The 13,645-nt window shown below is 43.5% G+C and overlaps 1 protein-coding gene across 1 annotated transcript in view; it reads right to left on the bottom strand.

Moving 5' to 3' along the window:
• NOM1 (nucleolar protein with MIF4G domain 1) overlaps positions 1 to 12,858 on the bottom strand; it is a 31,492-nt gene extending 18,634 nt beyond the window's left edge. The window contains exons 1-7 of the mRNA XM_034760008.1: positions 11,867 to 12,858; positions 10,935 to 11,059; positions 9,741 to 9,936; positions 6,229 to 6,552; positions 5,508 to 5,618; positions 4,151 to 4,318; positions 3,453 to 3,574 (exon numbers count right to left, since the gene is read on the bottom strand). Of these exons, the coding sequence (XP_034615899.1) occupies positions 3,453 to 3,574; positions 4,151 to 4,318; positions 5,508 to 5,618; positions 6,229 to 6,552; positions 9,741 to 9,936; positions 10,935 to 11,059; positions 11,867 to 12,781 (1,961 nt within the window). The 5' untranslated portion in view covers positions 12,782 to 12,858. The remainder of the gene's footprint in view (positions 1 to 3,452; positions 3,575 to 4,150; positions 4,319 to 5,507; positions 5,619 to 6,228; positions 6,553 to 9,740; positions 9,937 to 10,934; positions 11,060 to 11,866) is intronic.
• Positions 12,859 to 13,645: the final 787 nt, after the last annotated feature.

The raw sequence follows: 13,645 nt of genomic DNA, 5'->3' as shown, positions 1-13,645 counted from the left end.
GTTCCCCAGAAACAAAAGGCTAGCCGACACCTCAGCCAGGTGTTAACAAAATCAATCCAGGAAAGAGGATGTGAACAAAAAAAAATTCTACATCTTGACAAAGAAACAGCTTGGGATTCCTGTCTACACAGACGTTCTGTCTCCTGAACCTCAGCTAGAGATGATTCTCGAAGAAGAGAAAGAACTATAAGAAGAGAGAGCCAAACGCCCCAAATTACTCCTCTCTTTCTCTCTACCTAAGGCATCCACAACACCTGAAGAACAAAAAAAACAACTTTTGGACTGGGGGCAGACCCATGACTGAAAGTAATTCAGCCAGTAAGATTACTGAAGCATGTGGTGAGAGAGACCTTTGCTTTGAATTCACTTAGCTTGTTAAGTTAGGCAATAGTTGTATTTTACTTTTATTTTCTTATAACCAGTTCTGACTTTTTTGCCTCATTACTTTTAGTCACTTAAAATCTATCTTTTGTAGTTGATAAATTTGTGTTATTGTCTGATCTAAACCAGTATGTTTGGATTCAAGTATTTAGGAAATGCCATTTTGGGATAACAGGATTTGTGCATATCATTTTCTAATAATAAAATGACAGACTTTATATGAGCTTGTATTATCCAGTAGAGAGCTGGGCAATACAAGACGCACATTACTGGTGGAAAGTCTGGGACTCGGAATTCGATGGGTGTTGCTCTGTAGTGTAATTCATGGGTGCCTGGCTATAAATTCATACAATCTAACTGAGAGGGATTTACATGCTTGAGGCTGGGTGTGAGCAGACCAGCAGTAGTAGCTCTCACAGTGAAGCAGTGTAAAAGGCATCCCAGGTTGGAGAATTGAGGTGACACAGCTGTTCAATAGTCCAGATTATACCCTGGGTAATGTCACAGAGACCACATGGATTTGACAATAACAAATCATGCTAAACCAATCTAATGTCTTTCTGTAACAGCATTACTGGCCCAGTGGATAGGTGGGAAGTTGTTTTAGTAAGGCTTTTGACACAGTCCCACATCACATTCTCATAGGGAGATGAGGTCCATATGAAATTACTATAAGATGGATGCACAACTGATTAAAAAAACATACACAAAAAGTAGTTATCGATGGTTCGCTGTCAAACCGTGAGGACGTATCTAGTGTGGTCCTGCAGGGCTCTGTCCTGGCTCCGATACTATTCAATATTTTCATTTATGTCTTGGATAATGTGGTGGATAGTATGCTAGCACTGTGGAGGACAGGATGAGAAATCAAAATGAACTTGACAAAATGGAGAACTGGTCTGAAATCAACAAGATGAAATTCAATAAAGATAAGTTCAAAGTACTTCACTAAGGAAGAAAATCAATTGCACAACTACAAAATGGGGAATAACTGGCTGGGCAGTAGTACTGCTGAAAAGGATCTAGGAGTTATAGCAGATCACAAAATGAATGAGAGTCAACAATGTGATGAAGCTGCAAAAAAGGCTAATATCATTCTGGGGTGTATAAACACAACTGCAGTATGCAAGACAGGAGAGGTAATTGTCCTACTCTTCTCAGTACTGGTGAGGCCTCAGCTGGAGTACTGTATCCAGTTTTGGGGCCACACTTTAAGAAACTGGACAAATTGGAGAGCAACCAAAATGATAAAAACATGACCTCTGAGGAAAGGTTAAAAAAACTGGGCATGTTAAGTCTTGAGAAAAGAAGACTGAAAGGGGACCTGACAACAATCTTCAAGTGTGTTAAAGGCTGTTATAAAGAGGACACTGATCAATAGCTCTCCATGTTCACTTAGGAAAATAAGTAATGGGCTTAATCTGCAGCAAGGAAGATTTAGGTTAGATAGTAGGAAAAACTTTCTAATGATAAGGTAGTTAAGCACTGGAATGGGCTTCCAAGAAAGACTATGGAATCCCCATCATTGAAAGTTTTTAAGAAGAGGTCAAACAAATGCCAGTCAGGGATGGTCTAGGTATGCTTGGATTTGCCTCAGCACAGGGGACTGAACTAGAAAACTCTCAAAGTCCTTCACCCCTATATTTCTATGATTCCACCATAGAAACCTAGAGTGCCAGGAAGATACTGCTGAAGTAGCTCACAGTTAGCAGCAGCAAAAGCTTGAGATTAACTCCCAAAAGGCATTGGCAAACATAATAGAATAAATTCAAACTTTTAAAAGACAAGGATATTCAGAACTACAAGACTAAAGTTGTGATTAATGCAGTGCACAACAACATGATACTTAATCTAACTGGTGTGCAGGCCAAGTTTAAACAGCCTATATGCACTGCTGCTTCACCTAAATTCTGGCCAGAAAGTTTCTGAGTCATATTACAGTAAAAGCCGTGTTATCCGGCGCCGGTTAGGCACAAATTCCAGATAACTAAGGTGGCTCAGGGCTGGGGCGTGGGAGGGGGTGTGCGGCGCAGGCTCTGGGAGGGAGGTTGGGTGAAGAATGGGGCTTGGGGCAGGGGCATGGGAGAGGTTTTGGGGTACCGGATCTGGGCAGCGCTCACCGCATGCGACTCCCCGCAAGCGGCGACATGTTCCTGCTGCTCCTAGGCAGAGGTGCGACCAGGTGGCTCCACGGATTGTCCCCACCCCGCTCCAAGCGCTGGCTCTGCATCTCCCATTGGCCACAGTCCCCGGCCAATGGGAGATTCAGAGCTGTGGGGGCAGTGCCTGCAGGTGGAGGCAGCGCACATAGCCGCCTGGTGACGCCTCCACCTAGAAGCACTAGTGACAGGTCGCTGCTTGTGGGGAACCGCCAAGGTGAGTGCTGCCCAGATCCGGCACCCTGAAATGCCGGTTTCTAGAGTTTTCCGGTTTATAAAGTGCTGGAAAACAGTTTTTACTGTACCTTGAGTATCACAATTCCTAAAAATGTTTTAATTCTCTATGTGACAGCATCAGCAAGTCTATGTCAAAGAGAGCTAGAACTTTTCCATCCTTCACGAATATGTTGTACACCCATTGTAGTCTAGCTGATGGATCTGTCAGTGGCTCTATCAGCAAGTACAATAATAAACACAGCTTTCTGTATGGATTTCTCAGACACTTCCCTAAGGGAATGACTGACAAGGAAATTTAGATTTCTAAAATTCTGGAAAACATGTTTATGTTTATTATAATCCTTATTTTAGCATATTCTTCTATGCCACATTCTTTCTGATTACTTAGCCCAGAGCCTTCAGTTGGTATTAACATATACCTCTGCAAAAAACAAACAAACCCTCCTTACTCCTGAGTCAGATCAGTTTTCTTTGCTCCATTCTCAGTTAGTCCCTCTGGGCACCCTCCCATCTGACGAGACTAGCAGTTCTATGCTGCTCTCCCTGATGTCACTTACCCTGTGCACAACTTCCCCTGCTCTCCCTGATTGGCAAGGAGGCAACATGAAAAGTTTCCAGCCCAGATAGCACTTCTATTTGTCCCTGGGTTTCAACAGGATCCTGGTGTGTACTTACTTCAAAAGTTTTTCAAATGCATCCAAAAAGTCTTCACTACTCATCAAGACACAAAATATATTTCTCCTGATGTCCGTGTTCATTCTCTGCTTACGAGCAAGCTCCAATATCTTTGAACTCATCTGAAAAGAAACACATTTTTAAAGAAACATTTACTAACTATGCATTTCATTTTGCACTTGCTATAGGAAACCTATTTCAGTGAAACTTTTCTGATATGATTATATATACATACCTTGAATGAGCTGTGAAGCAACAATCCAAAGACCTAGTGCCCTTACCACTGGAGATGAACATAAGGAGTATCAGGACTTGGCCTCCAAGCAGTGAGATCAGATAACTGACCAGCGAAACTGGACTGAAAGTGATGAAATGAGTAGTCCTTCTCTAAGAGGCCATGCCCTTCTCACCATATTTCTATGCACTTTTAAAAACAGTTCAACCATATGATTTCTAGTGGGACAGCTGGCCCTACCTATAAGGCTACAGACTGTGGAATCCATTTCCAATTTGAGTCCGCCTTTTCCAGTGCACCACAAAATCTTTTACAAATCCACAAGGTCGAAGACAGAATTTCAGGGCCAGGGCAAGCGTAAGTCCAAATATTAACCACAGTATCACAAGGATATTTGTTCATGTTTCTCAAAGACAAAATTGCCTTGGCACTTTGAATGATTAATAGCAGTCGTCATATTTACCTTTCCTACAGGCAATTTGTGCTGAGTCTTGCTGTTAGTACTATCAATCATTGGTGCTCCGCTCCAAGATGACCCTACTATCCACCAACGGCCAACCTGGTCAGCACTGAGGAGAGATTCCAATGACACACGAAGTTGAGTCTCTCTTCCAGAGCCACTGTTATGAACCTTTTATAACAATAAAATGTTTTCAGTTCCAAAGAGACTTTTTTTTCCTAACAAATTATGCCGTGATCGAAAACCTTTAACAAGTTTCCCAACTATGCTCTCAGACGTTTCTCCCCACAACCTCTCTCTCCAAACATGATCTGCCAAAATCAGCATACTTCTCATTTATTTTGATTTACATCACAAGAGAGTGCCTAAATCCAGGAGCTCTTGGCATTTTTAAAAAAATGAATTCCAACCAAAAAGACAAATCCAATGAGTTGGTGGATGGAGATAACCTAACACCTTCGTTCAAATTCTAATTTGGAGTTGCAAGTTAAAAATAAACTGTACTGTCCTATTTTCTAATGAACATTTTTGTTCACATAAAATCACCAAAAGTTTTGGAACAGTTAATACTTGATCAAGAAATGAGTGGAAGGGAAGAGATGTTACAAGTGCACTAGCAGAGCTGTGTAAAAAGGTTCTACAGCACCTGCTTGCAACATGTCTGTCTCTAGCCTACTGTATTGAATTCCTGACATGTGTGTAATGTATTTACACAAATTTCAGAAAAAAAAGCCCAACGGTGAACCAGAAGAGTGGCTTAATGATGTAAGCCTCAGGTCTGAGATACATGGACTCTCTAGAGCCAAACTAAAATCCTGAGGAGGGTGGCAGTTTCTCTACCTGCAGAGGCACATATTTTACTATGTGGGGTTTTCCAGGTAAGATCTTAAAAATTAATGGCCTGATTCTCATAAATGCTGAGCATTCACAAATCCTGCTGAAGTCAATGGGAGTTGCAGGAACTCAACACCAGGGATGATATCTTAGTCTGTTCTGCACAAACATCAAAAGATCCCACAAGCACAGGGATTTGTCTCAGTGTCCTTGGATAAAAAATGTCTTCTTTCTCTAAATGTTTTGCAGCGTGTTGAGCGCTGACTAACATCCAGAAATGGCAGCATTTCAGTGGTGATCTCTGTATACAGTCTGTAAAGTCATTTGGAATTCATGGGGACAAAAGGCACTTTTCACAATGTATCGTTCAACCTGCACTGTTACACAAATTCCAAAATAATATTAGTAGGTCATCTGGTCTACACTATATTACTAGTAGCTTAAAAAAGGATCTTGCAATTACTTCCAAAAGTATGATTTAGGGGAAGTAACAGTGCCCAATAACATACTAAAAAAACGTTTTTACCAGTGTTCTCTGCAGCTTGCGCAGCTTCTCAACTGGCTCAGGGTCATACCCTGGGATTTTCCGCATGTCATTGTTTTTTAGTGCCAGCATAGTCTCTAGCATAAAGCGAATCTATGGATAAAAGAAACAACATTTTTCCAGTGTGTCTGCCATACTGTTATTTAACAAGTGGAAAATTTATCTTGAATGTATTACTGCGCATGCATAAGCATCTCACCTGCCAATACATTCTGGAATCTAGATTATGACATCACAAATAAAGAATACTAGCTAAAAAACAATATTCATTTTAACTCCCACTACATGTATTTGTACTAGGTTTAGATTCCAATTTAATTTTGCTAAACAATACCACAGCCATTGAATTATTTTGGACTTTTAAGTGTACAAACTGTATTATTCCAAGAAGTAGATGCATCATCATTCGCATAACACACAAAGCAGACAGCTATTTCAGGGCATGCTGGTGTCTATGCTCTGAGAACAAACTTCTAAGTGCACATTATTTTCTATATGTTAAGTAAGCTAATGCAACAATAATCTCATTGGATGCTAACACTATCTTAAGGTCTAATCAGACTATCGCATGAAACAATTTTAGTAGATAAACTTAATAAAAAAATTAAACAATTTGGCAAATTAACAGATTTAACGAAGTCCCTGATTAATTCTGTTCATGCTGGGAAGTTTGTGCCCAAACATATCCAAAATGCATACATACCCTAGACTGGTCCTCAAATTTCTTCCCCACAGCATTTGCTTTGTTCTGGGCCTCACTAATCAGATCCTTCAGGGCCAAAGCATCATCTTTTCTCAAGGAAAATCCCACATTTTTCAAGAGGAGCAGAATCAGTTCAATGTCCTTTTCTGCAAAACTGCTAACAAGCGTCTTGAGAATATCAAAGATCAGCAGCGAATGCACTACGTGAAAGTTATACAGATGGCCAATCAAGGCAAACAGGTTATCGCATTCTTTCCCTTCAGCGTCACTTTTATAGAATTCATCAAATTTCCTCACCACAGCTTCCAAAAAGTGAGCACCAACCTGGCAACAGTTGTATGAAAACAAAAAGAATATTAGAAAGCAATTAAGCATTTTGCAGATGTGGATTTCCCCCCCTTGATTTTACCTGCAAAAAGCATAAGCAATGAGAAACAAACAAACAAAAAATAAGCTTATAGGAAAACTGTTGTTCCCATCAGCCAACATTGATTTTCTGTATTTAAATATTCCAAAGGACTCTAAACTATCGGTTCCATACATATTTTTTAAGATGCATATTATTTGCCTGGTGTCCATTTCACTTTATTTGATATTATATATTTACACATGTAATCCAGTTACCTTTTTATTCCTTTATTTGGTAGTAAAAGCAGGTTTGATGAAATCAAGCTAAGGACTTACTAGAAAAGATTTGTTTAAACAAAGAAAACTGGAAACATTTCTCATCGCAACATAGATTGCTATGCTCCCAGCTGCCAAACTAATGGTACTCATTATTACTCATAGTTAAGGTTACGTTTTATCACGGGAAATTTTATTGAAAATCATTGACAGGTCATGGACTGTAAACAAAAATTNGAGGGAAGGGAGGGGGGGGGGGGGGGGGGGGGGGGGGGGGGGGGGGGGAAGAGGGAGGAGGGAGTGCGCTGTCCAGGGGCACTGCATGTTCTTAGGGTGGAAGGGTGGTGCCATGCAGCCGGGAAACCCGCTGGTGCTGGGGGGCAGCAGCGCGTGGCCCAGGACCCTCACTGGTGCCGGGGGAGTTGGCGGGGCTGGCAGGTTCCCTACCTGGCTCCGTGCCTCCTCCCCCCAGCAGCAGAGTTTGAGTGTGGGAGGGGGCACAGGGTTGGGGCACAGGACGAGGTGAGGCGGGCTCTGTCCGGCGCTTACCTGGGGGGCTCCCCAGAAAAAGGCGACATCCCCTTCGCCCAGCTGCTAGGCAGAGGCATGGCCAGACAGCTCTGTGCGCTACCCCAGAAGTGGGGGCAGTTCCTGCAGGCAGAGGCAGCACGCAGAGCTGCCTGGCCAGGCCTCCACCTAGCAGCTGAGCGAGGGGAATGTCGCCTTTTTCCGGGGAGCCCCCCAAGTAAGCACCTCCCAGAGCCAGCCTCACCCAGCACCCCAACCCCAAACTCTGCTGCTGCATGGGGATAAGGGAGGTGCGGTGGCCGAAGATTGCCACCGCAATGGCCCGTGCGACTGGCATAGGGGCTGCCTGAGCTGCTCCTGAGCCAGGCGCACGGGCTGCTGAAGTCACGGACGTCATGGAATCCGTGACGTCCGTGACAAACTCGCAGCCTTACTCAGTCATTTTCATACTAGGAAACAACTTATGTGCCATACAAAAATAAACCATATATGGGTAAAACTTGACATTTTAGATTAAAAACATTATTGGTCAGGAAAAGCCTGATAAAAAGAAAAGCACTTTTTTCTGGCTCCTGGTTGTGCACTTAGCACTATTGCTTGTCGACTTCCTACTGGAGATAAGACTCAGAGACGACTTGCTAAATAGATACAATATGGGAAAAACTACCCAGAAAATGACAGAGTTCTTTATATTTATTTACAGAAAACTGAGCCTACAAAAAGGTGTGCCAAATTATATACGTTTAAATTGTGGACTGATCACCTGTCAAATATTAATTTTTTTAAAAAGGAGTTACGCAATTTAAAAAACTGTGTTATTATAATGTTAATGTTGCAGTTAAAATCAGTCAGGAAATGTGTATAAGTTAAGGTTCCAACAGCAATGCTGACTTGGTTGCATTACACTTGCAGAATGGTTTAAGGCGTACATTTTATGGCACACTAATATGTCAAGCTGCATGTTCAACAAGAACGAACAGGAGTATTATGTATTTGCTACACAGCCATATAACATTGCTACAGGATCTTAACTTTTGCATTTTCTGAATCAATTTTAACTGCAACCTTAATGTTACCTTATCAGTTTTGTGCATTTAATATCCTGTATCTTTTTCAAAGAACAAACTTAAGTGCTTAATAATGCATTTAAGTAGTCCCAATTAGATTCTGAAGTCTACATCACAACTAAATCAATGGTATATGCGAGAGTCTAGAAACTGGTTGACTATATTTAATAGTTTTAAACTTATAAAAAGATGAGGGTTACTATTAAAACAGCGCCAAAATTTTCAAGTCAAATGTGGGGTAAGAACCACCCTTTAAAGCAACAAAAGGAGTAAAAATAAATTTTCTATAATGCAAAGGTTGCACATAGAAAAGTTAACATGATTGTGCCCCTCTGATATTTAGTTTGGTTTAAAAACAGCTAATGCAGAAATATTTCCACCTCATCGAGGTCAACACATTACAGATGCAAGAACTACTTGAATACATCTTTTATATGGGTTCTTTCAATTATATTTCTGCATTACAGAATCAGAATAAAGCTTTATGGGAACAGCATCCTGAAACAGTTCACTGTCTCTTGGCAGAAGTTTCAGTGAAATTATCTAAACTCCTGTAATAACTTCCCTTTGACATTACCTGTTCCAACATGTCCTTCATATTAGTAGACAAAGCTTACGTTTATTTTGACTGATATGGTCAAGCCTGAAAATACAACCAACCCTCAAAAAGTTGCTTGATGTGTGTCAAATGCCCTGATCCTGCAAACACTTATAGCTGCAAGCCAACCCACTGACTTCAATGGGACTACTCACATGCATGTGTTAGTGTATGTAGGATCGGGCTTTAGTGGGGCTCCTCAGATGCAGGTAGATTTTTTACTCTATAATGGTTTTAATGAATTCTGTAGTTGGATATACAGGACTCAAGAATGATGTTCTAAAGTAGTCATAGAACAGGACTGGATAATTGTGATTAAAGATGGAAAAATAGTAGCTTTAAGAAATTTTTCAACACAACAGATAGATGTAGGAAGGAATATAAGGCACTGATGGTCTCAATAAGATAAGTTACACTTTATAAAGGTGACCAACAATTTATAGAAAAAAATACTCATTCAGATGCAGTAACAAGTGTAAGTGCTTGTTACTTGTGAGAGCCTGCCTACTAAACCATAACTGCGACCACAAGTCAGCCCAGATTGCCATATAGTGAGGTGTAATTTCAGGGATACCATATACTTACTTTCTAACAATTTCAGAAACCACACATTCAAAAAAGAACCTGAATAAAGCACCATAGAAAGTGTTGTGCAACATGATTAGAAAATAAGACAAGCCCAGGCAAAAAGTTACCTCAATTCCCACTGTATGATGAAGAATGCTGACCAAAAGGACATGCTCCATCATCAGTCTAACTGGCATCACGGCTGCAGTAACACAAGCATTCATAAGAACATCTGTTAGAGTTTCATTCATGTCCTTTCTACTGTTAGTCATGTATAGCTCTTCCAACTGTCCACTTATGGAGGCCAAATTTGGTTCACTCAACCTATCAGGAGATAAAATTCAGTGTTTGCTTTAGCTTTCCATTTCTTCTTACTCAGTACATATCCTCATTTTTTCCCCCATGTAATATTGCTTTTAATCCAAAACAACAAATGTTCTATTTTTAATCTTTTATTCAACTAGTAGCTCAAAAAGAAAAAGGGACAAATATTTGAAACAGATTTTGGATCTTTCCTGTTCATCAAAATAATTCAGATACACAAATATTTAGTTCACATCTTAGGAGATATTGTCAATAAAAATGAAGTAGTAGTATTCGCAAAGAGTTGATGATGTATTCCGTGCCTCCTGAGCAACAGACTGTAACATACCGTATCTAAAACCCAAGAGCACTCAGCCTCATGTTTGTAATTTATTCAGTGTAGTTATAATGAATCCTTACTATGCAGGCTATGGTCCATTGGTATGCAGACCAGTCTGAGACCCACTGGCACAGACTAAAATTAATGTCAACTGAATGTTTTTACATAAAAGCCACAAATAAACATATTGTAATGCGCAATTATTACTGTAAACCTATTCTGAAGTAGTATAAGATACACACTTCTCCTGAGATTCAGGGCTCAGCAATTTTAATAGGTTTTTTTTAATGCTCTTCTTTCATGTGCAGATTGTACAAATTAAGGGCCTGATTCTACAATTTTTTTTTTTTTTAAAACCACACATAGTCCCACTGATGCCCATGGAATTATGTTTGGCCGAAAACACCTAATAGTGTTTGTGGAATTCAACTCAAAGTTTTAAATTTACTTATCAATTAAAACTTATCTTCTTTAATAGATTTTTCAACTTCTATAAATGTACTTTCTCCAAAATAATTGAGAATAAAAAAGATACTGTCAAAGATGGCACGCACAAAATTTGACTTTTATTTAAAAAAATCGGTTTGTAAGAAAGAAGTCATACTCACTCCCCTCTCTGGCTTGAATGGTGGCTGCTGTAAACATAGCCTAATAAACAACATCAAACATGTTATATTACCTGTTAATTAGTCCTTTCACTGTTTTCTTCAGTCTTCCAAGTTCTTCCCTCTTTTTGTCATCCATTGTATCGTCAACTCTTCTCACTGGAGGGGGAACATACTTCGTAGCTCTATTGCAAAGACTCTTATCAAAAGAGAAAAACAAGAAAATAGGGCAGTACGTTATAAAAAAAAATCTTATTTAAAAATAAATTCATATTCATTTGAAAGTATCTATTTATTAAGTATAAGAAACGGGCTTATTAAGTATACCATAACTTTATTTCTAATCACTATGAAGCTTTTTTTATTGTAATGCAACACCAATAGTACAAAATTATGCTAAAGGAGCTAACTTGAACAGCATCCAAAAAAGAAACATGCAACAGCCTATCACTTAGGATCAACTCAAATCAAGGTCCCAATTCTCCAAGTTATTCAAGTGCACAACTCCCATAGAACTCAACAGGAATTATGCAAGCCTTCCAAAAAGTGTGCTTGGGCCCCAAATATACCATCTGTGTTCACAGTAGTCAATTGTGCATCTGTATCTGATACATCCTCTATTAGGAATGGGATAAATGGTCTGATAGGTCTTTTCCATCACTACCTACTGTAATCTTACTGGCATGGTGAAACAATGACAACAAAATCAGAACAAGAACCTCCACGTACATTTCAAGATTTACCAATGCTCATGCTTCAGGGCATTGCCCTATCCCCATAGGGTCAGGAAATTTCACCCTGTAATACATTGCATAAAATTGTCCCCAATTCGCCAGTCTAACTTGGCTTTTTGGCTCTGTGACAAGACTGAAGATAACATGACTTGGCTAGGGCAATTTCCAATCCCTTACAAAACTCAGATCTGAAGTGAAACTTCATGTGAAGGGTGCAAAATTGTATTTGAAAAGCATGAAGCTATTTGATGCAAAACCTGCCCCCAACATACCTTCGCTTCTCTGGAGGTCTTGGCTTTACAGTGTTTATAGTCACCACCATCCTCTGGGGACATGGGCAACTTTCCGCTTACTTTCCGCTCATTCTCCCAGTTTCCTTCCATATCTGCCTCCTCTGAAGTTTCTAAAGTGTCCTCCATCCTCCCCTCCTCTTCTTCCTCCTCCTCCCCCTCCTCCTGCCCATCTAGCTCCCCCTCCTGATCATCATCTAGGGACTCCAGATCTAGATCCTCCTTATCAACTTCATCCTTCCCCTCATCCTGATCTAGGCGCCCCTCATCAGCCGCCTCCTCCTCGCTGCTCTCCTCATACAGGCCGGAGAGGGTGGCCTCGGGCTCCAGGGCCCCCAGCACGTAGCCCAGCCCATCCCGGGCGAAGCTCTGCGGCACGGAGGAGGCTCCCCGCTTCCTGCGCTTGCTGAGCCCCAGGCGCCGCTCCAGCCGCCGGATCTCCTTCTCCTCCTCCTCGTTGGCCGCCAGCAAGGCCCGTTTCCGCGCAGAGGCCGCAGCAGCGGCGCTGGGGCCCTTCTCTGGGAGCCGCTTCGCTTCCTCGCGGGGGCGCTGGTGTCCCGGGGGCGGCGAGGCCGGGACCGCGGCGGGGAGGGGGCATCGCCCCACGCCCTGCGTCTGCTCGCCCCGGCCAGCCCCTGGCGCGCCCGGCTCCTCGCCGGCGTCCGGCTCCTGGTGGTGCAGGCGGCGGCGGCGGCTCCGCTTGAGCCTGCGCTTCTCCTTCCTCAGCTCGCGGCGGTTCCTTCTGCCCCGGCCCCCCGCGGGCTGCAGCCCGGGCTGCGGAGGGGCGAGGTCCCCGGCCGCCTGCACGAACTCCTGCACCGCCAGCCGCAGCTTCTGCAGCCTGCCCGGCTGCCGGCTCCCGCCGCGGCCACCCCGGGCCCCTGCCGCCCGCGTCATGCTCCCCGCGGCCGGGCCCACAGTCACGCTCCGCACCGCCTGGGCGCCGCCATCTCGCCGAGGCAGCCGCCAGCCCCTTCCGGCCCGTTGGGCCGCGGCCTGGGGCAGCAGCGCCACCTGCTGGGGCGGCCCGGGGGGACAGCGGGGCGGGACTGGAGCGCGGGGCTCGGGGCCCTTAGCGCGGCGGCGGCAGGCCGCGCAGCGAGCATCTAGCGGAGGAGGCCCGGTGCCCCCCGTGTCCCTGCCCCGCATCGCTCTCCAGGCCGCCACGCGCTGCTGCCCGGGACCGTCTCTAGGCCGAGGGCTGCCACATCCCGGCCGTGGGAGCTCCCTGCTCCAGCAGCGCTTCCCAGTTCACACCCAGGGCTGAAGAAGCCGGAGGCCTCTGTCCTGGTACTAGGGATCCAGCCCGCCTGTAGCAGCGCACGTGAATCCCGCCGCGCCCCCCATCTCTGCAGCCGCGCTCCACACCGGCCCTGTATCTTCCACTGACCTGCCCCTTGGGTCCTGCCTCCAGCGCAGCATATCCCTATGGCACCGGCAGTCTGGGACTTCCTTTCTCCAAGTACCTGTTGTGGGTACCGGGAGGGAGACCGGGGTCTAGGCCTGCCCTTAGCTAAAGGCCCTCCCTCAACTGGGCAGGAAGGAGCAATGAACCCAGGTCACAACTGAATAGGGGGGGGCAACAAATGGAAAAAAACAGGAATGGGAGTGGAGGTATAGGGTGAAAAGCAGGGGCCTAGAAGGAGACACTCAGTGGTTTGAGCATTGGCCTGATAAACCCAGGGTTGTGAGTTCAATCCTTGAGGGGGCCATTTAGGGATATGGAGCAAAAATCTGTTGGATAATTTAATTGGGGATTGG

The sequence above is a fragment of the Trachemys scripta genome, chromosome 2 (assembly GCF_013100865.1).
Source record: "Trachemys scripta elegans isolate TJP31775 chromosome 2, CAS_Tse_1.0, whole genome shotgun sequence".
In the NCBI taxonomy this organism is placed as follows: Eukaryota; Metazoa; Chordata; order Testudines; family Emydidae; genus Trachemys; species Trachemys scripta.
This window is presented reverse-complemented; position numbering and strand designations above follow the sequence as displayed.